General features: G+C 42.2%; 1 protein-coding gene across 1 annotated transcript; it reads left to right on the forward strand.

Moving 5' to 3' along the window:
- The first annotated feature begins 1,247 nt into the window (after positions 1–1,247).
- Positions 1,248–26,936, forward strand: GLE1 (GLE1 RNA export mediator). The gene is made up of 16 exons (XM_055541306.1): positions 1,248–1,473; positions 4,820–5,041; positions 10,082–10,192; positions 12,423–12,571; positions 12,804–12,864; positions 13,047–13,301; positions 16,056–16,287; positions 16,920–17,032; positions 17,197–17,266; positions 21,074–21,216; positions 21,320–21,510; positions 22,063–22,192; positions 22,981–23,085; positions 24,205–24,287; positions 25,249–25,312; positions 26,574–26,936. Exons 1-16 carry the CDS (start codon positions 1,375–1,377, stop codon positions 26,640–26,642), a joined length of 2,097 nt encoding a protein of 698 aa, XP_055397281.1. The 5' UTR covers positions 1,248–1,374; the 3' UTR covers positions 26,643–26,936.
- Positions 26,937–27,424: the final 488 nt, after the last annotated feature.

Here is a 27,424-nt window from a genome sequence, read left to right on the forward strand (position 1 = left end):
CTTTGTCTTAATTCGCCAACATTTTCATCACACCCAAATGGAACTTCTCCTGAGAAGCCTGTATGCACAGCAAGATGTAACAGAACTGGACATGGAACAATAGACTCATTCAAAGTTGGGAAAGAAGTACATCTAGGCTGTATATTGTCACTCTGCTTATTTAACTTCTACACAGAGTATATCATGCTAAGTGCCGGGCTGGATGGTTCACAAGCTGGAATCAAGATAGCCAGGAGAAATATCAACAATCTCAGATATGTAGATGACACCACCCTTATGGTAGAAATTGAAGAGGAACTAAAGAGTCTCTTGATGAAGGTGTAAGAGGAGAGTAAAAAAGCTGTCTTAAAATTCAACATTGAAAAAACTAAGATCACGGCATCCAGTCCTATCAGTTGATGGCAAATAGATGGGGAAAAAGTTCAAACAGTGACAGGTTTTATTTTCTTGGGCTCCAAAATCACTGAGGACTGTGACTGTAGCCATGAAATTAAAAAATGCTTGCTCATTGGAAGAAAAGCTATGACAAACCTAGACAGCATATTAAAAAGCAGAGACATCACTTTGCTGACAAAGGTCCATCTTAGTCAAAACTATGGTTTTTCCAGTAGTCATGTATGGATGTGAGAGTTGGACTATAAAGAAAGCTGAGCGCTGACGAGTTGATGCTTTTGAACTGTGGTGTTGGAGAAGACTCTTGAGAGTCCCTTGGACTGCAAGGAGATCAAACCAGTTAGTCCTAAAGGAAATCAACCCTGAATATTCCTTGGAAAGACTGATGCTGAAACTGAAGCTCCAATACTTTGGCCACCTGATGCGAAGAGCCAACTCATTGGAAAGGACCCTGTTGCTGGGAAACATTGAGGGCAGGAGGAGAACGGGGCAAGAGGATGAGACGGTTGGATGGCAGGCTGAAGCTTAATGCCCTGACTTGGGATGGAACCCAAGCCTCCCCGGCAGTGGAACCCAAGCCTCCCCGGCAGTGGAAGGGCACAGTCAACCCCTGGAACTGCCAGACTGTCTTCCACAGGAGCTGCCTCATCTAAGAGTCCCACTGGTAGTGTATGAGGATTCCAACTTGACAACCTCATCAAACCTATTCACTTTTCTGTAACTTATAAGGCCCACCCAACCGAAGCTCCCAGGTCTAAACCCATGGCAGGAAGCAGGAGCCACGGGCCAAGTCCTGTGCGCAGGCGCATGGGTGGCGGGCTTGGTGCGAGAGGCGGGGCCACGCAGCCATGGGGGCGGAGTTGAACTGTGCTCCTGCCTGTGCGCCCCGGAAGCGGAAGCTAGGACCTGTTTCCGGGCGGCTGATTCGAGGATTTGTTTTGTCACAAGCGGGGCGTCTAAAGATCTGTAGCTGGGCAGGCCATGCCTTCTGAGGGTCGCTGCTGGGAAACTCTGCAGGCTCTGCGCAGTTCCGACAAAGGTCGCCTCTGCTACGACCGCGACTGGCTGCTGCGGGGTGAGGTGAGCAGTGGCCCCTAAGCGGGCGGCGGTCCCACCCGCCGCTCGTCCGGGGCCTCTGCCCTTCCTTAGCCTTTGGCAAGCCCTCCTCCGAGGAGGCCCTGCGTTCTTTGTCACAACACGCGTCCGCTTCTTGATTCCTGTGTGTGCGTCGCCGTGTCCTAGAGTTTGTTTCTCTCCACTATTCTAGCTTCTCAGGAGCTCCCCTTCAGAAATGCTCTTCTCTGAAGGCTTCATTGCTCCCCGCTGCCGAAGTTAGGCGCCTCCGCTCTGGTTGTCAAAGCAGCCCTGGCCTCTCAGGGTCAGTTTATTACTGCGCGTCTCTTGTGTTGGGAGATCCAGATTGAGCGGTGAGCGGTTGGTGGTGGTGGTTGTTCAGTCGCTCACTCGTGCCTGACTCTTGGCGACTGCAGCACGCCAGGCTTCCCTGTCCTTCACTATCTCCCGGAGCTTGCTCAGACTCATGTCCATTGAGTCAGTGATGCCATCCAACCGTCTCTTTCTCTGTGGCGCGCGCCCTTCTCCTCTTACCCTGACCAAATTTTTAGATGGCATCGGGCACACCTGAAAACAGTGGGGGCGTGGTCGCTGCATCTAAGATGTGCTAAACCGTGTAATAGACCGCGCAGGTGGGGAATGTCGCGATATTTAAGGCATAGCCTTTTCCCGCGTTGCTCGTAATCTAGCTACAGATATGAAGTCTCTTCAAACGGAAATATATAGCACTTATAAAGCATTTCTCTGTCTTTGACAGTTTTAAAGAGTATATATACCTTACATTCTATAGGATGAATTCCATCATGAGTCTGTTTGATGAATTCCATCAGTCTGTTCGATGTCGACTCGGGTTATGCATTCTTGGCACGAATAACGCAGAAATGATGAGGTGTTCTCAGTAACTTAAATCCGTAGCACATAATTGCTTCAGCCCATCCCAGCACTGGTGATGCTAACACTTATCAGTTGATCACAATGGTATCTGCTAGATATTTCCACTTAAAATTCATCATTTTTCCTAATACTAATGTACATAATTCGTATTTTGTCAAACCTCCACTCTTAGCGTTTTTTGGTGACTTCTCTCTTAATCAACCTTTTCTGTGATGTGCCCAAATGGTGTTAAGAGCCAATTTTATATCTTTATTTTTTAATTGCCAGTTTATATCTCTTAGGCTCATTTTGCTCATTTTCTTGTCGGGGTTTTGCCAGTATTGTGTAAGTTCTTTATGTATTAGGGGTAATATTACTTTATCTGAGTCATACATTGCATTTTTTTTTTCTAGTTAGTTAAAATTTATTCCTGTTTTATGGTGTTTTTTGTATGTGTGGTTTTATTTTTACATTTGAAGCATTGCTTCTGGAATTAATTTTGGTGTAAAGAATGAGGAGGAAGTTGTTGACTCAAATTCAACATCCATTCATGACAAAAATCCATTCTTACCAAAGTGTGTATAGAAGGAACCTATTTTAACATAATAAAAGCTACTTATGACATACTCACATGCCAGCACAATACTCCATAGTTGTAAAAAGCTGAAAAACTTCCTACTAAAATCTGGAACGAGACAGCGAGGCCTATTCTCACCACTTCTGTCCAGTATAGTATTGTAAGTCTTAGCCACAGCAGTCAGACAAGAAAAAATAAAAAGGTATCCAAATTGGAAGGGAAGAGGTAAAATTGTCATTATATACAGCTGCCATGATACTGTATGTAAAAAACCCTAAAGACTCCACACAAGAACTGCTTGAACTGATAAATAAATTTAGCAGGGGAGCAGGATACAAGATTAACACTCAGAAATCTGTTGCATTTCTTTACACTAACAATGAAATATCAGAAACGTAAAGTAAACAAAAAAACACCTTTTGAAATGGGATCCAAAAATAAAGGTACTAGGGATGTAAGATACAATTTGATGCCTGTAGCTAACACAGCTATACCATATATAAGAAAGTTAAGAGAGTACATGTTGAGAGTCCTTTTTTCTTTTGATTTTACCTATATGAGAAGATGGGCTTTCCAGATGGCACTAGTGGTAAAGAACCCGCCTGCCAGTGCAGATGTAAGAGATGTGGGAATCAATCTCTGGGTTGGGAAGATCTCCTGGAGGAGGACACAGCAGCCCACTCCAGTATTCTTGAGAATCCCATGGACAGGGGAACCTGCCAGGCTACAGTCCATAGAGTCACAAAGAGTTGCACACAACTGAACCGACTTGGCATGTGTGCACACATGTGATAAGATGCATGTTAGCTGAACCTATTTAATCATTTTATAATCTATGTAAATCAAACCATCATGTTTACACCTTACACTTTTATAGTGACGTATGTCTGTTTTTCAATAAAACTGAAAAAAAATTGAATCTTACATAGAATTCACAGCACTTTTAAATGACTAATATTCACTGAGTGTTTATGCCATCTGTTCAGTTCAGTCGCTCAGTCGTGTCCGACTCTTTGCGACCCCATGAATCGCAGCACGCCAGGCCTCCCTGTCCATCACCAACTCCCAGAGTTCACTCAGACTCATGTCGTGTGTATGCCATAGTTTACTTCAAAATTCCTCATACATTCTTCTCCATTCCAACGTTTTAGGTTGCTTTCAGGTCTACTTTAATGACCATCTTTGTGAATTGTTCCTTTTTCTGCAGTTAGGATGGTTTAGTCTGATACTCTAAAAAGATAGTAGTCAAGATCATTATCAAGAAACTATTGTACTTTCTTTTCATCTCTGATTGTTAATACAGTTACTTTGGGTCTTGGTATGTATGTATATTGGAGAAGGCAATGGCACTGCACTCCAGTACTCTTGCCTGGAAAATCCATGGATGGAGGAGCCTGGTAGGCTGCAATCCATGGGGTCGCTACGAGTCGGACACAACTGAGCGACTTCACTTTCACTTTTTACTTTCATGCATTGGAGAAGGAAATGGCAACCCACTCCAGTATTCTTGCCTGGAGAATCCCAGGGACAGAGGAGTCTAATGGGCTGCTGTCTATGGGGTCGCACAGAGTCAGACATGACTGAAGCGACTTAGCAGCAGCAGCAGCATATGTGTGTGTATATATATATATATATATATATACACACACATACATATGTATGTATATATACATATGCTGCTGCTAAGTCGCTATGAATGTATATGTGTATATATATGTATATATTAATGTATGTATATTAATGTATGTGTATGTATATATTAATGTATGTATATATTAATGCTTATTAGGACTTCTTAGGTTTTCAGTAAAGCATATAGTGGATTATAAGGACAAAATTATTTTTTGGTTTCTTAGATCAGTTAACATGCAAGTTGGACTTAACTTTTATCTTGTCTCCTAGGATGTTTTACAAGAATGTATGTCTCTTCCTAAGCTGTCTTCGTACTCTGGATGGGTAGTAGATCATGTCCTGCCCCACATACAAAAGAACGCACCTCCCTCTGAGACGTCAGCATCCTCTGTGTCTACTTCAGCCCTCGACCAACCTTCATCTGTTCCCAGATCTCCTCTCAGAAACCCTGCCTACTCACCGGTCTCCTCAGCAACATCAGATGGAACCAGGGTAAGGTTTTTACTCAGCTTAGGACAGAAGACAATGGTGGCTGCAAAGTTGGAGTGTCTAACTTATAATACCATTGTCGTGCTACAATGACTTTACTCTGAGAAAGTAATGATTGCTTCTTCTTCATGGAGCTATCTGTAGGAACAGTGTTTACCACATCTTTTTATGAAGACCAGAGAGAGAAATTCCTCTCTTAATACCAAGAATAGTGGTTAATTTCTTGAGCAGTTGGATTGTTTTTTCTCATAAGCATTACATTTGTTTAACTCTTAAGGTCTCCCTTTTTGTTGTTGCCTGCTGAAAGACTGAGAATGAATTTTATACTTGCTCTTAGATTTACATACCTTATCACTGGTTCCAAATGAGTTGGTACCTTTTTGGTTCGATTTTGTTCCTGCCTTTGTTTCTCTTACTTGTTGTTATTGTTGTCCAGTCACTGAGTTGTGTCCGACTCGGCAGTCCCATGAACTGTAGCATGCCAGGCTTCCCTGTCCTTCACTATCTCCTGGAGTTTGGTAAGACTCACATCCATTGAGCTGATGCTGCCATCTAACCATCTCATCCTCTGTCACCTCCATTGAGGGCAAGAGGAGAAGGGGGCAACAGACGGTGAGATAGTTCTCCCACTTAAAAACAAATTGTTATTGATGCTCTGCTGTGCTTTGCTCTTCTCTTTCTTCCTGTTTCCAGAGTTAGTTTGTATAAGTACAGATATGTAAGAACATATGTATTTTCTTTTTGGTAATTATATTTTTTTAAATTAATCTGTTGACTGTGTGGCATGTGGCCTGTGGGATCTTAGTTTTCTGACCACGGATCAAACACTTGCCCCCTACATTGGGAGCACAGAGTCTTAACCACTGGGTGGTCAGAGAGGCTCCCATGTATACTTCTTTTTCTTTATTTCTGTTTTTTTTTTTCTTTATTTTTAAACAAAGTTGCTAGAATATACTATTGTGAATCTTGTTTGTTTTCATTGGTTTCTGTGTTTCCACTTGACAATATATCTTTCTTTCTTTTTTTTTTTTTTAATATTTTATTTTTAAACTTTACATAATTGTATTAGTTTTTTGACAATATATCTTACAGATGATTCGTTTCTGTCTCTATCTCTATATATCTGCATCATTCTGTTTAATATGTTTTCTGATTGTTAATTTGTGCTTGTTATATTTTATGTTCTTTATAAGCTGCATTAAATCCTTTCTGGATCAAAGTAAGATATAGGAAGTAGTATTTGGCCTAAGAATGTAAAGAAGAAAAGCCTTCTAAACTAAAATAATGCATTATAGCATTATTTTGCTTTTTCAAGGTTTTTGTGTCAGCAGAATAAGACTAGGCAACTCTTTAGAAAGGTAGAGATTACTTTTTTCATGTTTGGGTTCCAAAAGACAAAGTCCTTTTTGTTCATACTCACTGAAAATTTTTGGTTACTGAAAGCATTGCATCAAAAGGAAGAAGTTAAATCTCCCTGTGATCTCATCATTTCAGTCAACAGTTACTCCTTTCCAGTCTCATAAGCCTGCATCCGTATACCTTTGCATAATTAAATTGTATGTGTACTTTCATGTTCTAATTTTCCTTCCTGACTTTACTTTGTTTGCTAACTATTTGAATTATTTGTTCATGTTATTTCCACCTTTGTAAATATCTACTTACAGGATATGTAATATCCTGTAATTTATTGAACTATTCCTTTATTATTTAGCATTTTTGTTTTTCCATTTCATTGCTTTTAAAAATACTTCTCTGAAAAACTTTGTGCAGAGAGATCTTTCTCTTTTTAATCTTAAAGTATATCTTCTAGCTGTCTTAAATGCCCGAATAACAGGCATCAAAGATAAAAGGGTGCAAACATATTTTTTTAATTAGCAAAATATTCATGACATAAAATTTACCATTTAACCATTTTTAATGTCACAGTTCAGTGGCATTAAGCACATTCATAGTGTTGTATAACCATCACCACTATTCATCTCCAGAACTTTTTCATCATCCCAAACTAAGAATACTCATTAATCAGTAACTCCTGATTTCCTCCCATCCCCAGTCTCTAAAAACCATCATGAATTTGACAGTTCTACATACTTGATTTAAGTGGAATCATATATGTCATTTTGTGACTGGTTTATTTCCCTTAGCATACTGTCTTCAGGGGTTCATCCATGTTGTAGCATGTGCTAGAATTTCCTTCCTTTTAAGGCTGAATAGTATTCCACTGTATTCACCTGTCACTGAACATTTGGATTGCTTCCACCTTTTGGCTGTTGGTGACTAGTGCTGCTATGAACATGCATGGACATCTATTAGTTTGAGTAGCTGTTTTCAGTTCTCTGGGGTATGTACCCAGAAGTGGAATTGATGGATCATGCGGTAGTTCTGTGTTTAAATTTTTGAGGACCCATCATATTGTTTTCCGCAGCAAGTGTACCGTTTTATATTCCTACTAGCAGCGCACAAGGGTTTCAGTTCTGCATACCTTTGCTAATATTTGTTATTTACTGTTGGTTTTTTTTCCTCCCCCACAGTGGCCGTCCTAGTGGGTAAGAAGTATATCTCCTATGGTGTTGATTTGCATTTCCTTAATGATTAGTGATGTGGTGCATATTTTCATGTTCTTATTAGCCATTTGTATAACTTCTTTGGGGAAATGTCTTTGTGAGAGTTATTTGCAATAAGTAACAATTTATTGTACAGTAAATAATAATCCTAAAAAGTAATATAGGACAGAGATGGTTATTCATATTATGAAAGACTGCATGATTCCATACATAAGAAGTTTACTTTTTAGTTTGTATTTTGCACCTCATCTTTAAAAATACTAGGCTTTAAATCTAGCAATTGAACATCATAGGTGCAAAAATGAACTTCAACCTAAACCTCATAACTTACATTAAAATTAACTCAAAATGTAAAACTATGAGAATTTAGGATAAAAAAACATTATCAGAGCCTAGGGCCAGTTGAAGGGTTTTTAGATTTGACACTAAAAACTAAATCCATAAAAGGAAAAATTAATACATTGGACCTCATCAAATAAAAAACCTTGGGACTTTCCTGATGGTCCAGTGACTAAAACTCCTCACAGCCCCACAGAGGGGCTGGGTTTGATCCCTGGTCAGGGAACTAGATCCCGCATGCTGCAAGACTCTGCGCAGCCAAATAAATAAGTAAATGTTTTTTTAAAAATTCTCAGTAGAAAAATAATATACTTGTGACTGGAAGAAAATAGTTGCAAATCACATGTCTGACAAAGGTTTATATATCTAGAATATATTTTTAAAACTCTCAAAGGTTAAACAGAAACTTTCTAACCTTCAATTAGAAAGTGACCAAAAGATATGAACAGACATTTTCACCTGAGACGATACACAGATGACAAAATAAGTGCACAGAAATATGTTCAGTCACTAGGCATTAACGGAATGCAAATTAAAACTGGGATGAAGGCTTCCAGTGCAGGGACGCAGGTTTGATCCCTGGTTGGGGAATTAAGATCCTACGTGGAGCAGCCAAAAGAAAAAAGATTATGTGCCATGTGGTTCCATTTATTTAAGGTTGTTGAAATACAGTCATTATAGAGTTGGAGAACGGGTAGGAGATGTAAAGGTGTGGCACCAGGGATCTCTGTGGTGAACAGTTCTGACCTTTATAATCGTTGTTATACATGAGATAAAATGGCATAAAACTACACACACCCAAATGAATTCCTGTCAGAACTGGTGAAATCTGAACAAGTTATGTGACTTGTACCATCAGTTTACTGTTTTTGATATTTTATTGCATTTATGAAAGACGTTACTATTTGAGGAAACTGGGTAAATATAGAGTGCGTGAGCCTCCCTGTACATTTTTTGCAGTTTCCAATGAGTTGTAATTATTTCAAGATTAAAAAAAAGTTTCTGTGAGCAGCTTCTCAGAGGCAGCAGTTTCCAGTTCTGATCGTGCCAGTATTGTGGCATACCCTCAGACAGGCATCTGAGGGAAAGATGCCTCTCTCCCTACAGTTTCTTCCCTTTTCCCTCAGTTTCTTCATCTGTAAATCTGGTACTGGACTAAATTGTTGAGGGCCTCTCCAGGTATAAAAATCCATAATTCTTAAGGTTTAAGTAAAGTTTTGGATGGCTTTAAATAACAAATTGTATCATTAGGAATTTCTGGTATTTAAGTAACAGAAAACCTAGTTTAGCTTAAATGAAACAAAGGGGTCAGGGGAGAAATTTAATAGTTCATATAACCAGGAAGTCTAGGAATGTGGAATCAGTTTGATCTGGAGGATCTATTTTCTGCTTGTCTCTCCTTGATATTATTTCTGACTTGATCCAGTGACTCAAACACGGGGCTTTGCTTCTCTTCTCTCAGTTCTGTGTAACTTCTTGATTTCATCTTTCAGATAGACTGTGTGGCAGGATGTCTGTTGATAGCCCTAGACAGATACCTGCTTAGGTTAGCGTTCCCAGAAGAAGAGAAAGCCCTCCAAAATACCTCCATTGGAAAAGTTCAGAAGTTGTAAAGCAGTCATCAATCAATTAAAAATAAATAAATATAATTATATATATAAAAAAGAAAAGTTCAGAGGTAGACTCTGGCTTAAGTCATAAGCCTCATTCCTGAAGTAGACACTGGGTACAGAGGGATAGAGTACTTTGATTGATGGGCTGATCTTATGGCTACTGACCCCTGAGGCTAGGGGCCATGGATGAACTAGGAATGTGGGCTGGGGTTTCTCTGTCCAATCCACCCCAGCAAAAATGGACACTTATTAGAAAAGAAAGGGGAATACGCTAGGCATATCAAAATAAAGAAGCAAGCAGAAAAAAATAACACAAAAAAACTGTCCAAAGCAAAAACACACACTTAATTTGCTAAGGAGAACAATTAGAATAAGGTCAATATCATGAAAAGCACCTTGGTTCTAACCTAAATTGTTTTGTTGTTATTGGTTGCTGATTGTAAGCAGGGATGTGGCTTTTGTTCAGACAGAATAATACCAACTTGACCATCTTAAAAGCTTAATTTTTCCGTCTTCTGTCTATACAGGACAAACGTGAGTCTCCACATACAGAGCCTATGGTACTTCAGTCCCCCCGGGGGATGAAAGTGGAAGGCTGCATCCGAATGTATGAGCTGGTGCACAGAATGAAAGGAGCAGTAAGTAACCTGTGAAGTAAGGCAGGCTTGACATTGACCCTAGGGAGCCACATTCAAATGCAGTTCCTCAGGGACTAAGAATGTCCACCACATGCTGATCACCGTGTGATCACAGTGCCCCACCTACTAGTGGCTTCATCTCAGTTAGGGGGATGGTTACAATGTAACAGTCACGGGTAAGCTCTCTCAAGTCAAAGCTGGTTTCAGGTCCTAGCTTTTCTATTTTACCTGTGACCCTAGGAAGATAACTGAGACTTTCCTGGCTTCCATTTACTTTTCCAAAATTTGAAGATGATCTGCATTGTCAGATAAGGTTATACTGAGAAGATGGACCTTAACAGCTTCTTGAAAAAAGGATAACACTATTTTAATGTTTATTTAACTTTATTATTTTTTTAATTTCTGTTTGGTACTAGGGTATAGCCGATTAACAATGGTGTGATACTTTCAGGTGACTACTTTTTTCATTAGAAAAACAATGCATGCTTTTGTAAAAATTTTTACAGATAGGTGAGTTTATAAAGTGAAATTCTAGCATCTACCCTCATCTGTTTATTCATGGAATCACCAAATATTTATTGAGCGCTTTTGTTCTCAGTTCAGTTCAGTTTGGTTGCTCAGTCGTGTCCGACTCTTTGTGACCCCATGGATCGCAGCACCCCAGGCCTCCCTGTCCATCACCAACTCCCGGAGTTCACCCAAACTCATGTGCATCAAGTTGGTGATGCCATCCAGCCACCTCATCCTCTGTCGTCCCCTTCTCCTCCTGCCCCCAATCCCTCCCAGCATCAGAGTCTTTTCCAATGAGTCAGCTCTTCGCATCAGGTGGCCAAAATATTGGAGTTTCAGCTTCAGCATCTGTCCTTCCAATGAATACCCAGGACTGATCTCCTTTAGAATGTAGGTCTAGATAAAACAATGAACAAAGGAGACACAATCCATATCCTCATAGAGTTTATTTGCTGGAGGGAGGGGCAGAAGTAAGCAAGAGAAATGAGTGAACTATAGTTAGAAGGCTATTATAGTCTGAGTAAGAGAGAGCAACACTCACTAAGCCGTCACTTTGACACTGGATGAAAAAGGGTGATGAGTGCTTAGATTCAAGGATGTAGCCGTGGAGACGGTGGGGGATGGTTAGAGGGAGACAGAGAGTGTGTGTGTTCGGGTTTTCTCAGCTCTGCTCTGTCAGTCATCACTTGTCCATGGTCTTTCTGTCTTCCAGACCTAAGTAGAGAGTTTTTCACTGTTGATAATCCCCCTCGTGTTGCAAAATAAGTTTCAAAATAGAATACCTTGATATCTTTTAACAGTATGTTTTGATATATCTCCATGCCTATATATATATATATAGTATGTCATTCTCTTTAAAGAACACAGAGTATTCTCTAGGATGACCTACTATACTTATTTCCTTGTTGATTTAAATTGTTTCAAATTCATTATCAACAGGGCTGTAATGAACATTTTTATGCATATATCATTGCACACATAGGCAAGTATATCCTCAGGACAAGTTCGTAAAATGGAACAAGTGTCAGAGGATATGTATACTTTAAATTTTGATAGTTAAAATGTCTAATTGCCCTTAAAAGTCAAATGTGAGTACTCTTGTAATAATAAATGAAATACCTGGTACCTTTAGGTACATAAGAAAGGGATGTTCCTAAGTGAAGATGGAGGAAAAGAATCTAGGCAGAGATAATAACTTATGGAAAGGAGTGAGATAGGAATAGCATAGTTACAGAATTAGAATACGAATTTCTGTAGATGACCCTGAAGCCCTCATCAGAATACACAGGATGGAAATTCCCTGGCAGTCCGGTTGTTCGGACACCCTGCCTTCACTGCTGAGAACCCAGGTTTGATCCCTGGTGGGAGAGCTAAGATCCCACAAGCCACAGGGCATGGCCAAAAAAAAAAAATGCACAGGTTGGAAAGTTAAAAGTGCAGGGCTATTTGATAATATATTGGTAAAATCCCGTCCATTCTTGCTTATGCTGGAGTGACAGGAACAGTATGGAGCAAACTGGAAAAGCTTTCCACAACAGCTGAATTTAAAGATTGACCCAAAGGGGACAGGTGACTCAAGCAAAGATTTTGAGAAGTAGGAAGATGATTCCATGCCCCGGAGTATCTTTGATGGGGTTAAGGCCTGATGGGAGGGCATCTCACAGGGGTAGATGAGCAGGGTATAATGGAGCTCCAGAGAGCAGGTACTGACCCTTTGCAGGAGGGCTTGAGGCAGTGGCAGGAGGAGCAGGAGAAGAAGGTGCGGGCCCTTTCTGAGATGGCATCTGAACAGCTGAAGCGGTTTGATGAACGAAAGGAACTGAAGCATCATAAAGAATTCCAGGACTTACGGGAAGTAATGGAGAAGAGGTAAGTCTCCCTGAATTACAAGGGGAATGTCAGCATGGTCAACCAGAGCTCTTTCCCAACATAAAACCCAGAGGGAAGAATCTGAGTCCTTACATGCCAAAATAAAATAGCCAGAGAAGCTTATAACCTAGAAAAAGGATCAACCTTGGAAAGATGACCAATGCAAATCAAAGAGAGGCAGAACAATTTTAGGAAGCGTCCCTGACTCTTCCTCCCTCCATATTTCGTTCAGCTCCAGAGAAGCCCTGGGGCAGCAAGAGAAGCTGAAAGCCGAGCATCGTCACAGAGCGAAGGTCAGCGCCTGGGAGAATCCGTGTGGGTGTTCACTGTCTGGCAGTCATAGATGACCCGCCCCTGTCTTGCCACTCTGTGGCTGACTTGGGGCCCATCTGTGAGAACAGGCAGTCCACGTGGGACTGGAGGAATGTAGAAGGAGAAGTCCAGGAGCCCCTTAACTTGACAGCCCTTTCTGTAGATTCTCAACCTGAAGCTGCGGGAAGCGGAGCAGCAGCGCCTGAAGCAAGAGGAGCAGGAGCGGCTCCGGAAGGAAGAAGGCCAGGCCCGCCTGCGCGGCCTCTACGCCCTGCAGGAGGAGGTGCTGCACCTCAGCCAGCAGCTGGACGCCTCGGACCAGCACAGGGACCTGCTCCAGGTCGACCTGTCTGCCTTCCGGACCCGAGGCAACCAGCTGTGCAGTCTTGTCTCAGGGATCATCCGGGCCACTTCTGAGGTGAGGGGGCTTCAAGAACATTCTCTCTCCTGTCTTTGAAATGAAGAGCTTTTAAAGCAAAATGGTTTTGTGATTTAAAAATATCACCTGCTTATTATCACTTGTCACCCTCTTACCTGGAGACAACCACAGTTAGCATTTATTTCTTCTCTGACAGAGTGTGTGTGTGTGTGTGTGTGTGTGTGTGTGTGTAAGTGAGAGATTCCCCACCCTAATTGGGCTTCTGTAGATAGAGAGTTTCTTACCTTAGGTTAAAAAAATATTTGTTTTGTCTAATTGCAGAACACTTTAGTTCATTAATATATACTGGACACCTGCCATGTTTATGATAAAAGTTAAAACCTTACAGAAATGTATGTTGCTTTTTCCAGTTAACATGACATTTTGAAAGCATAATTACTATAATCGTGCCACATACTTTGGTGTTTTTAAGGCAGTGTTAAAAACTGCAGCTATGGACACGTAATAGGTATTCAGTAAATATAAGTAACCTATCCCTTCTCTAGTGGATCTTCCCGACCCAGGAATTAAACCAGGGTCTCCTGCATTGCAGGCAGATTCTTTACGAACTGAACTATCAGGGAAGCCCAAATATTTGAACAGATGAAATCACATAACTTCCAACATAACCATACCAAATTTATTGAAAACACTTATTGTTGAACTGTTAACATCTCTAAGTTGTACCAGTTCATACTTTTATGAATTGTATGCTCTTTGTCCTTAGTTCATATCTCTATGAGAGTTTGTGTTTTAAAAAAATCAACTTGTATGAATTCTAAATATTAAGAACTTTAAGCACTGGGAATTCCCTAGTGGTCCAGTGGTTGGGACTCTGCTTTCACTGCCAAGGGCCCAGGTTCAGGCCCTCGGTGGGGAGCTAAGATCCCACAGGGTGCATGGCGTGGCTAAGAAAAAGAAAGAGCTTTAAGCATTCATCACATTTAAGGCAGAAGTTTATTGTTACCTTTCATATCTCTCTTTGGGGTTTTTGTTTGTCCTCCTTTTTGAAAAATATCAGACCTACATAGAAGTGGAGAGAACAGCATAATGTACATTGGGCACCCATTCCCCAGCTTCCACAAGAATCCATACATGACAGTCTCATTTTGTCTATGGTGCCACCTGCACCCCTTCCCTCAGACGGTTTTACAGTAAATCTCAGGCATTCTGCTTCATCTGGAAAGTTCTTTAGTATGTATCTCTGAAAGCTAAAACTCTGTATTAACATAACCAAAACGCTAATATCATACCTAAAAAACTAATAATTTCTTCAGTATGATCAAATGTCTAGTCAGTGTTCAAATCTCTCCAGTTATCTCAATAATTTTTTTTATAACTGATTGGAAAATTAGCATCCATACTCAGTTCAACTTTTTGGTGTGCTGTGTCTGTTACTTAATTAAGTCTTTTAATCTCAAGACTGCCCCTCCCTTCTCTCTCTCTATTTTCTTTTGCCATTGTTTAAGAATCTGATTGTTGTGAATAGAATCTTCTGCATTCTGAAAATTTCAGTGCAATTGCTAACCCTAACCCTTTGGTGTATTTTTATATGTTCTTTTATTCCCTGTATTTCTGTGAATTTGTAACTTTCTCTAGGGCAGAGCTAACAGATTTTCTGTGATGATGGAAACGTTCATATCTGTGCCATGCAGTAACTACACATGGCCATTGAGCACTTGAAATGTGACTGGTGTGACTGAAGAACTGTATCTTAATTTTTAGAAAGTTTTCAATTTAAATGTAAAGAGCCATGTGTGGCTACGTGTGCTGCCTTCCTGGACAGCATAGTCTAGAGGCTTGATCGGGTCACATTTGATTTTCCCCACAGCAGTACTTCATAGTTGGGGGTGTGTTTGTTAATGAATCACAGCAGGAGGCATAGAGTACTGACGGTCTTTCCGCCTGTGATGTTATTAAGGTCAACTGGTGGTTTCAGATACTGTCAGGGTTATTTTCCAGTTTAAAGATTTCAGTGAGTCTTTAGCTAATGATTTAGTAGCCATTGCTGATCCTTACTCATACTTGTTATTTCATTAGAGGTGGTAAATTTTAAGTTTTTCTATCATTTTTCTGTATTTTTTAGCTAGAATTCTACTACAAAGAAAATTTCCCCATAAACTTTCTTAAGTACAGTCTATATAGGGAAGGAAGGATAAATATTTGAGTCTTTCCTTTGATCAGTCTTCAGAGTATAGAGTTGCTATCCTAGCATTTTCCCACAGTGACTTGAGGTTTTGTTTTGTTTTGTTTTTTTACTATCATAGAACATGGGAACTTGATATACTTGATGTATAATGTCATCTATCGTAGTTTGTCGTTCAAATTGTGTATGGGAACACCTTCACGTTGGCTTCTCCGTCCCTTGGACATGGCCCCAGTAGTAGCTGTTGCAGCAGAAAACAAGCAAGGTGTTTTCTACCTCATCTTGAACATTTTCTTCTCCATATCTAAAATTGCGTGTTTCTTCACGAAGCCGTATCACTTATTAGTGGGAAAAGGTATTAGAAAACACAGGCTGGTTCCCAGTGCTGGTGAGAGCATTGAAAGCTCTCCCCTTCGGTACTGTGGATGTGATGGGAAATCAGTATTACCTTTAAGAGGACAGGAAAGCAGTAGGTATCAACATGTTGACCGTGGGTACTTCCTTGGCACAATTCCAGTTTAGAAATACATGGATTTGTGTGATGCATGATTCAGCACCTCAGGTGCTCAGGAAATAACCACTGAGCTCTGCTTCTGTCACCGTGACAGAACGGCTTTCCCACAGTAGAGGACCAAGCTGCGGCTGAGGGAGCGCTACAGGAAATGCGCGACCTCCTCTCAAACTTGCATCAGGAGATCCGTAGGGCCTGTGAGGAGAAGAGGAGGCGGGATGAAGAGGAGGCCCGGATAAAGCAGCAAGAGTCACAGATGCAGCAGAGGCCGGAGGCCCACAAAGAGTTGCCCGTTCCCAACCAGGGCCCAGGGGCGAAGCCGAACGAAGGTGGGTCTTGGCGTGGAAATGGTCCTTTAATGTGATGTGTAATTCAGAATGTGAAAAGAAGTGAGAACATGTTTTGAATACTGTATTAAGCTACAGGATAATTTATCAGAACTTTCACATAATGTAAGATTCGGTACTTTTAATGATTTCCATTCAGTTTTGATTGATGTGGAGCCTGGCTTCAGATTCCAACACTTGCCATGAGGACTTGAAATTCTCTATAATCCTAGTAGATACATTATTTCACATTGCTGCTACTGAGTATTTTAAATAAGTGTGTACAGAATATATGTTTAAACACGAGGGAATTGATACAGCATAATGGTTGAGAATGCTGCTTTTGGAGTCAGATCTGTGGGAATCTAGTTTTTCTACTTCCTGGCATTGTATCTTTGCTGAATTACCTAACCTTTCCATGCCTGTTTCCTTATCTATAAAATGAAGATGATAGAATGTACCTTATAGGATTATTATGACAGTGAAAGCAGTTAATACATATATAATTAGAACAGTACCTGACTCATATTAAATGTTCAGTAAATTCTACTTAAGTTCATTAGAACAGTACCTGGCTCATATTAAGTGTTCAGTCAATTCTCCTTTTATGGAAGCATCTTTCTTTCATTCCTCAGATCTCCAGGTGAAGGTGCAAGACAGTACAATGCAGTGGTACCAGCAGCTGCAGGAGGCCTCCAGTCAGTGTGTGCTGGCCTTCGAGGGCCTGAGCAACAGCAAAGACAGTCAGGTAGGAGGGAAGGAGTTGGGCATTCTCTGGGCCTGATGGTGCCCCCCCACAGCCTCATGTCCCCAGGAAATGTAGCTCACCTGTCACATCACATCCCTAATCCTAATGGCATGTACTCAGCTCTTCAAAACACTGTTGGCCTTCTCGCTACTTTCCTCTGGCAGGCCAAAAAGATCAAGATGGACCTCCAGAAGGCTGCCACTATTCCAGTGAGCCAGATCTCTACCATTGCAGGTTGGTCAGAGAGCTAAGAACATGGCCCTTCACCTCATTGTACCAGTGTTTATTGAGATTCCAAATCCACTTGTCTGTAAGGTTCCTATAAATAGATTATGTCTGAGCAAATGTTGACTGTTGGATCAGGTGTATAAGCTATGTGCCTTGGCTGGTTTACTCTCTGCGTGTAGAAGGTAATCATTATGTGTTTGTTGACTCTTTTTTCTTTTTAAATAAGTTGTGTACTAGTAGTAAATTATTTAGGAAGACTCTTAGCTACGATTGGAAGTTACTGTGGAAAGCACCCCTTAGGGAGCCTAGGATGTGACTTGCATTCTTTGCTTTTGTCCTACAACATTAGCTTTTCCAGACTCGAAACCTGCTTGTTAATACATGAGAATGCTGAGAATGCCTACTCAGTTTCTCCAGAGACTGAGATTTAGAGAGGAAGAACCACACAGGGGAAAGACCCCTCTTCTTTAGAAACAGAGGTTCATTTTCACAGAGCTCAGATGTGGAAGCCTCCACAGTATAGACTGCGCTGCCAAGTGGCTGGGGAGCTTGTGCAGCTGGGAAGCTGCTCTGACTTAACCTCTATCCAGGTTCCCTTGATTAACTTGTTACCTAAGAAGTGTGGCGGAGAAGGCAATGGCACCCCACTCCAGTACTCTTGCCTGGAAAATCCCATGGACGGAGGAGCCTGGTGTGCTGCAGTCCATGGGGTCGCTAAGAGTCGGACATGACTGAGTGACTTCACTTTCACTTTTCCCTTTCATGCATTGGAGAAGGAAATGGCAACCCACTCCAGTGTTCTTGCCTGGAGAATCCCAGGGACGGGGGAGCCTGGTGGGCTGCCGTCTGTGGGGTCACACAGAGTCAGACACGACTGAAGTGATGTAGCATAGCGTAGCATAGCATAAGAAGTGTGGAAAGTTGCACTTCTTGCCTTTGAGAGGCTCTGTGACTGAACTTACATATCACTTTGCTGCCTGAAATTCCTTCTGAAACAAAACAAGGTCTAAATAAGTAAATATGTATCACTTTCTAGAATTGAAAGTGCCATTTCCTTTAATAGCCATGGCATTGAGGGGCAAGGTTGACCAGACAGTTGTCGCACACCTTCGCTGGTCTGCTCAGGTTCGTCCTCGGTCTTTCCCCCTCAGTTGACCACAGGCACCCCTGCCTCCTCCTTCATCTGGAAAACTGAGACATCAGGTGTAAGATCCTCAGGTTCCCCCCTCAACCCCCCAACCACCCCCCCCCCCCCCCCGCAGTAATACACAGCTGTATTTACCTGCTTTGAAACCATCCTGTTTCAAAGAATGCAGTACCCTTCCGGCCCACACTTCCCCTTCCGCTCGGCCCTGAACGAGCCTCGGCAGCCTTGTTATTATCCCCTCCTATCTCTCTCAAGAGAGAGCTCTTCTGTTTTCTACAAAATGGCTTTCTTTACATGCTCCTTTCCCTTTAAACATGCTTGTCACTCACATTCTAAAACCTGTTTCTTTTGATTTTGTGTTTTCTCAGTCTTTTCTAATCTTCATGTTACCCTTTGGCCCTGTTGACTGTTCCCTTCTCTATCACTTCTAGTCCTCTGGCTTCTGAGGCAACATTAATTTCCAGCTTCTCCTCCTCCCTCCCCCTCTCTCTCTCGTGGGCTCCTCAGTCTCCTGCCCCCACCTGGCTGGTATGTGTGCTTTCACCCTGCAGTTCTCATTCTAAGATCCCCCTGGCTTCAAACTTCACCTCTGCAACATGACACCCAGCTCAGTCTCCGGGTCATTCCTTTCCTCTGAGCTTCGGGTTACCTTGCTCCAGCTACCTGCCGGGCATCTCTGCCTAGGTATCTCTCAGCTTCCTCAGGTTTAGCATGTTCCGAGCTGGCCTCTCATCGTCCTACTCTCGCCCAGCTTTTTTCTGGTTTGCTCTAAGTAACCAGTAGTAACACCTTATCTACTCAGTCACCTTAACTGAACCCGGGAGTCATCCCCATGACTGCTTCCTCTGGTTCACTGTCTGTATCTGATTAGGCTCTGGTTTTGCTGTTCTTCGGAGAAGGCAATGGCACCCCACTCCAGTACTCTTGCCTGGAAAATCCCATGGACGGAGGAGCCTGGTGTGCTGCAGTCCATGGGGTCGCTAAGAGTCGGACATGACTGAGCGACTTCACTTTCACTTTTCCCTTTCATGCATTGGAGAAGGAAATGGCAACCCACTCCAGTGTTCTTGCCTGGAGAATCCCAGGGACGGGGGAGCCTGGTGGGCTGCCGTCTATGGGGTCGCACAGAGTCGGACACGACTGAAGCGACTTAGCAGCAGCAGCAGTTGCTGTTCTTGATTTTCCTACCTACTTCACAACTGTGTCCCTTTGTTTCCATCAGTATCATAAGCTCTGTGAGAGCTTACAGCCCAGTCAGACACAGACATTCTGCAGAGTTAGTGCTCAGTAAGTGTGGAGTGACTGAGAAAGAGGTGACCTAATTCCTGCCTCTTTAAGGTGCATGTCCATGAGTAGTCAAATGTGGAGCAGAATTTAAAGACAGATATGGTGCCATTGTGGCATATGGGATGTGGGAGGCCATGTCAGGCACTGGGCTGGGATCTGATTTTCCTAATTCGAGGGGCACAGGGAGAGGGACTGAATGGGGATTTGGCCAGTGGGGCCCTCTGAAACCATCAGTAAAGAAATAGTAGGGTTATAGGTTGGCAGGAACGTGAGCTGAGTAAATTTGATGGAAACATACATATTTTAACATCTCAGGTTAGAGTCTCTGCTTCTGTTTTCAGGGAATTGTTGGCCTTGAAATTTCTATGACATCTCATTATTTAACTCTTGGTTTCTTCCTTTTTTTCTTAATTCCTAAGAAAGGTGCCACCCCTCTTCCCTGTTTTTTCAGTGAAACTGAATCAGTGGTCTAGGGAGGATATTTCTGAGATTTTTAAACGTTTCTTAAAATGATTATGAACTTAGTGCAGGATATTAGGAACTTGGCAGGTAAATTGGAGATGCTGTATTCATTCAAACATTAATTTTAAATAATAAAAACTAATTCATATCTGCTTAAGCCAAAAAAAAGGAAAGGAAGGAGAAATAGGTAGAGTGAGGAGTTTGTCCTAAAGATAAATCAGTTTCCTACGGCAGGAGTGGGGCTGGATCTCAGGAGCCAGAAATGTTGGGACCCTTTTCTCTCTTCTCTTAGGCTTCCCTCTGCCCACCTCATTCTCCTTTTGTGGACGGCTGTTCTTTGGTCCGCATGACAGCACCACTGCTTACATGTGTGTCACAGGACTGGCCGATTCGGGAGTTGACTCAGTCAACTGGCTGATTAGCTCAGCTTAACTCGTCTTGATCTAGCTAGCCAGTGTAGAAGGTGGGGCACACAGGATCTATAATATGAATGTAATAATAGCTTCTATGGAGGAAGGTAGGTCCAAGAGAAGGAGGGGGAGCCACTGTGAATTGGAGATCCTTTAGAAGGTTTTCCCTGGAGTTACAAGTGACTCCTTTAGGCACATCAGCCACACCTGTCGCATCTAGAACAATTCAACACTTATTTCTATACTATTCATCTCTGATGTGTCAGTTTCAGAATTAGTTCATTCTACCAATGACAAATTCCTTCAAAATAATACCACACCCTATGTACTTTCAGATCCTCCACAACATGTATTTGATTGTCATATGTTTCTGCATCTGTATTTTGGCTTTAGGCTCTGAACTTCTGTAGGGCTGGGTTTATACAGAGGCTTTGTTATTGCAGTGATGAAAAAAATAGATTGACTGCAGTTGTATCTTATCACTGACTCTATCTCTGTCATACCCAGGCTCGAAGCTGAAGGAGATCTTTGACAAGATCCACAGCTTACTTTCTGGAAAACCTGTTCAGTCTGGCGGGCGCTCCGTGTCTGTCACACTTAATCCACAGGGCCTGGACTTTGTCCAGTACAAACTGGCAGAGAAATTTGTGGTGAGAAACCCTGTTGCCAAAGGTATGGGAAGAAGAGGCTGGTGCCTAACCTTTAAGCCTTTCTTGAATATTAACTTAAAGTCTCCCCTCTCTGTGCTCCCAGAAACAAGGGGAGGAGGAAGTGGCCTCCCATCACGAAGCAGCATTCCCCATCGCGGTTGTGGCGTCCGGGATCTGGGAGCTCCACCCCAGAGTAGGGGCCCTCATCCTGGCTCACCTGCACAAGAAGTGTCCTTACTCTGTTCCTTTCTATCCAGCATTCAAAGAGGGAATGGCTTTGGAAGACTATCAGAGGTGAAGTGTTCTCCTTACTGTCCCCAGGTGATGAATGGAAGAGAGAGAGACTTGAGATTCATTTCCCCTCCTCAGAGCATCTCTTATGTACCTTGAACATTCTGTCAGAGAATACAGTGTCTTTCATGCAAACTGGGTGGCTTTTAGAATTTGTGGATTTAAGTATCAATAATCAATATAGTACAGCGGAAAGAATTCTGGATTTAGAATCCAGGGATCTTAGAATTTTACCCTTGTTTTGACTATTAATAGATTTTCAAAACTGGGGAGTTTTTTCATCTCCTTAAAGATTGTTTTTCATTGTTTGTAAATGGGGGTAATAATATTCATTACCTTCTGGGAATTTACCTCTCAAGGTTTATATGTTGCAGATTTGACAATGGATGTGAGTGTTTTGTAAGCAAAATTATATCTACCAATGTAGTCGTGTGTAATAATGTATTAATAATAATTTTAGATGTAATGGTATGTTGTTACTTTTAGCCATAAATAGTAATGGATTGGTCACCCTCACTTTGACTCTATCACATTGAATTTTTTCTTACCACATAGGATGCTTGGCTACCAAGTGAAGGATTCCAAAGTAGAGCAGCAGGACAACTTTCTCAAGCGCATGTCTGGGATGATCCGCCTCTATGCCGCCATCATCCAGCTCCGGTGGCCATATGGAAACCGACAAGAGGTAGCAGAGAAGGGTTACTATGGATAATGAGCGGTCGGACCAGGGTCTATGTTAGTATATCTTACCTGAAGGAAATACCGACCTTTCAGAGGAACAGTCCCATCATGTGACAAGTTAAAGAATAGTGCTGCTTCGTAGGTATTCTTTAGAGAAGTGGGTAGGAAACTTTTGGATCATCAGAGTCATTTGTTCAGAGACTAATTGATGCCTTAGAGACCAATTACATACCAAGGTTACATACCTTACTTCACAGAGGGACAGACGGAGGCTTAGCAAGTTGTAATGATACACACTTGTCAATGTCAGAGCCACAGCAGAGGGCCAGGGCTTTGACCTGCCTGCCTAGTTCATTTTGCAAGGAATGGAGATTAGAGAGATGGAGAAGTTAGTGGACTTGGAAACCCAAAGAGAAAGGAATATAAGCTGACTGAATCTAGGAACTTGTTACTGTGCACCTGCTATGTCCTAGGTGTTGTGCTAAAGGTACCAGGAATAATTAATAAAATGTCACTATAAGATAACTGTTTATAAGAGTAACTAGGATTCCTGAAACTGAGGCTGACAGCTGTGTGTTGAAGGAATCCAATGAAGAATGTGTGGGTCCCAGTGTGTTGCAATATTTAAAAACAGAATTTGTTTGGCCTCTGTTGTTTCTGCCCTGTGGCATGTGCTTAGGTTAGGTGATCAGGGGGTTCATGTCCCCTTGGTAATGGCTGGGTGATAACGTTGGCAATTTAGAACTCTTAATAAAATGAGATTAAATCCTGACCAAGCCTCTCTGCTCCCAGACTCACCCTCATGGCTTAAATCATGGTTGGCGCTGGTTGGCACAGATCTTAAACATGGAGCCCCTGTCAGATGTGACGGCCACCCTCCTCTTTGACTTCTTAGAGGTACGTAGTACAATAATCACACAAGAGAACGCCAGTGGGCCGCTGTATGACATGACGAATAAACAAATAGAGACTAATGGTGAACACCATTAGGGGCCAGTGTTACAAATTTTTCCCCAAGCTCCAAGAGAAAGCTAGCTTTGGATTTTTCTTCCCAGTGTACTTTCCTTTCTCTGTGTGGATGTCTTGTCATTATAAAGAACAGAAAACTGTACATCCCAGTACAGATGAAAAGGAATTTGCTTTGGGGATATAGAAGTGACTCACTTGGAGAATGGGGGCTAGGATGCATAGTTGAACCCCACCAGGGCCTGGAACCAGGAACTGGGATGTCGCCAGGGACCAAGGGAGCCCCTCTCTGGGACTGCATGGTCTTCTCATGTTTGATCCTCCTGCAGGTTGCCTCTGCTTGCTCTGCAGGCCACCCTTCTCTGCTTCTCGGCACACAGTGGAGAAGATGCTCCTGGGCTGTATCCCTCAGCCTCAGTGTGGTCACCCAGTGTAGTGGGACTAGTGCCCATCAGTGGGATTGCTAATAGACAGGAGAGAGAGTAAGTTTAACCAGCTTGGGTCAGGTACCTGTCTCATCTAGAAGGCTGTGTACAGTCCTGTCTGCCCATAAGGGGCCCCCACTATAGGGTATGAATAAGGGTTTCTGTGAAAAAGAGACGGTTCTTAAAGAATAAATGCTTGGAGCACATGCCGTAACATATCTGAGACCACTTGGGCCATAATGCCAACAGTTTCTACTCACCTGACAGCTCCTGCAGTCACAGTAAATGAACATTGATCCTGAGTCATTGAAAACATGGGGTATTCCTTCTACCTTGATTACCAAGGTTGGGAAGTAATGCTATTCCTTTAAAATCAATAGTAAATTAAGTTTGAGTCACAACCTCTCAAACACCTGGCTACCTGGCGGTCTGGTTAAATGTGGAGGTATTACCATACATGAGAATGCTTCAGAAGAAAGTTGGATTTTAATTCCCTTGCTTAGCTGGCTGAATGGCATTGCGGCTGAAATTCTTGATAGGAAAGAGAGGCAAAGGGCTGATTATCCTTTATGACTGAGTGTGCGTTTTCATTCCCTGCTCTGGTGGTGCGCACCTTCCCCTCTAGGTGTGTGGGAATGCCCTCATGAAGCAGTACCAGGTCCAGTTCTGGAAGATGATACTTCTCATCAAAGAGGACTACTTCCCCAGGTATTAGACTTGTTGAGTAGACACCAGAGAATTTGGTAGGTAAAAACTCATGAAATCAGATGCCTGTGGCTGCTGTCACATGCTGTTTCTTTTTTAAAAATTTTATTTTATTTGTTTTGGCTGCACTGAGTCTTTGTTGCTGTGCTCAGGCCTTCTCTAGTTGTTCTGATGGGGTCTCCTTTATTGTGGGGTGCGGGTTTATTGCAGAGATGGCTTCTCGTTGTGGAGCATGGGCTCTAAGGGCATGAGCTTAGCTGCTCCACAGCATGTCGAATCTTTCCAGATCAGGGATCAAACCCCTGTCCCCTGCATTGGCAGGCAGACTCTTATCCATTGTACCACCAGGGAAGTTCAGATACTGTTTCTGACTCAGTCAGAAGCACTTGTGTTGAGTGAGACATCTTCAGCTCCCGTCCTTCTCCTCTCTGTTATTTGAATAAACACTTTTGAACTCTACTAAGTCTCTCTTAAATATTATTGACTAAAAAAAAAAAAATTAGGAAGATCTTGGATTCAGATCCCATTTAAAACTCTCTTGTTTTCCAAACTCCCCCAGATAATCTGGGATGGTGACAACATGCAGTCATGAAGGAAGCCAAGGAGTCAAACCCGCTCAGTAAATCAGTTGGTGAAACTGATTGATTAGCCAGTTTGCTTGACTCTTTTGGGGGATTCAACTTCAAGCCCTTTCTCATCCCTCTCAACTCACTGAAGGGAGAAAGGCATTGGCGACACCCATCTCACCTGATGATAGAGACCTTGAGAAGCAACAGTGCTCTCTTCTCCTTTACCCCTTTGAAATAAAGTGCTGAGACCATTTAGTAGAGTGACAGCATCCTAAGTCTAAAAGACATCTCTGGGAATCATTTGTTCTGCCACTTCCTCCAGATCAGCAGGTCCCTAACCCCTCTCCAAAAGATATGTGTGAACCATAGGTACTGTCTTCTTTCTCTCCTTATAGGATTGAAGCCATCACAAGCTCAGGGCAGATGGGTTCCTTCATACGCCTCAAGCAGTTCTTGGAGGTAAGGTGCCCTTAGACCAGCATATCCCAAGCTGTTGTCAGCCTCCAGTGTCTGTGTCTGACAAGTCTTGGACCTCCCCTCCAGACTGATTGCAGTCTCTTACCCTTGATTTTTCTGAACCCTACTTTTTTTTGGCCGTGCCATGCGGCTTGTAGGATCTTCACTCCCCGACCGGGGCTTGAACCCAGACCCTCGGCATTGCAGCACCGAGTTCTAACCTCTAGGCCACCAGGAAACCACCCCCCCTTACTTTTTGTCCATCATTCCCTCTTTACCTTAAGGGCTGCCATTTCATTATTTTACTGTGTGTCACTGTCCATACTGCCTGTGCAGAATAAAATACATGTAAAATATATTTAATGAATCTTAGCTCACTGATAACTTTTTTTTGCATTTTGGCCAAGGTTCTTTTCTCAGTCTCAGGTCTAGGGAACTGGTCACTTTTCTTCATGAGAACAGACTGTACTTTGAGTTAGACTCCTTTCCTTTTTCCATGTGCCAAAAAAGTTGAAGAGGTAAATTCTGACAAATCATTGAGAACTCTGTGGTACATCTACCAAGACAACCTGCTGACGTCCAGTCTCCAGTAGCTCAGTTGGATAAACAGCACTAGTGAACCGCGAGGCCAGGGTGTGGAGACGAGGGTGGGGCAGACGCAAGGGCAGCCTGACCTTTGCCCTCCACTCCAGCTGATGCAGGAGAGGTCTTACCACAGCCTTTTCCTTTTAAACTAAGTGTTATCGGAGTGTGGTTAATTTACAGTGTTGTGTGGGTTTCTGTTGCATAGCAGAGTGAATCAGTTATACATATATCCACTCTTTTTTAGACTCTTTTCCCATATAGGTCATTACACAGTATTGAGTAGAGTTCCATATGCTATACAGAAGGTTCTTATTAACTATTTCATATTTAGTAGTGTGTATATGTCAGTCCCAATCTCCCAATTTATCCCCCTCCCCTTTCCCCCTTGGTAACCACAGTTTTCTACATCTATGACTCTAATTTCCGTTTTGTAATCAGTTCATTTGCACAATTTTTTTAGATTCCACATGTAAGTAATATATGATATTTATCTTTGTCTGACTTCCGTCAGTATGACAATCTCTAGATCCATTTATGTTGCTGTAAATGGCATGATTTTGTTCTTTTTTATGGCTAATATTCCACTATGTATTACGTACCACATCCTTCTTTAACTGTCAAGCGTTGGAAGCAGTGTTATCAGAGAGTCATCTGGTTTTCTTTATCTTTGCCTGACCAGAAATGTCTGCAGCACAGGGAGATTCCTGTCCCCAAGGGCTTCCTGACTGCCTCCTTCTGGCGTTCCTGATGTCACTCCAGCACCTACCATTACCATTTTGTTGCTGAGGGGCAATAATAAAGCAACTGAAGACAGCTGTACCTGCGAGAAGTCATGTCAATGTGTGTTTTGTGTATTTGTACCTTGTGACGAAGAGAGGAGATTTCCATGGGCCACAAATCTAAGAGGTCCCTTAATAGATCTGGTGACTCCTTAAAGAAGTCCGCATGACCGAGTAAACAAAGTTGGCCTTTCTCATTTTTATGGAAAATAAGAAAAAAAAAATTATGAGAATAAAAGGTTAATACTTGATCTTACCCTTTATTTCCTTTGTCTCTTAAGTGTCTTTCAGAAATTAGGTTAATACCTTGACTGTTTCACTCTGAGCTGAAGCGACCCACTGCTTTCACTCCCCTACACCCAACCCCTTCCTGCATGTTGCCCCTTTTCACAATTTCTGGAATGAACAAAGACTTGAGGTCCCTTGTAAAGCAGCACTTGATAGTTGAGGCCCAAATCTTCACATGCAGGCCTGGGTTATGGTTGTTCTGCCTTAGTCAGCTTGTGAAGTATTTATAAATTCAGAAGAAATGCCTGATGTAGACATGGACTAAGTCCCAAATTGCATCAGAGATAGCTTAGTGTCTGGGATTAGGACTGTTAACACATGTTATACTGAACCACGAAGAAATATTTATCCTCTTACTTTGGAATTTGGTTCCTGGATGACTCGGGATGCACGAACCAAACTTTGTTTCTCAGTTTGAATTAAGATGGGCTGAGATGGGGCTTGCAGCATTGTACTTGAGCTG

Source organism: Bubalus kerabau, chromosome 11 (genome assembly GCF_029407905.1).
Source record: "Bubalus kerabau isolate K-KA32 ecotype Philippines breed swamp buffalo chromosome 11, PCC_UOA_SB_1v2, whole genome shotgun sequence".
In the NCBI taxonomy this organism is placed as follows: domain Eukaryota; kingdom Metazoa; phylum Chordata; class Mammalia; order Artiodactyla; family Bovidae; genus Bubalus; species Bubalus kerabau.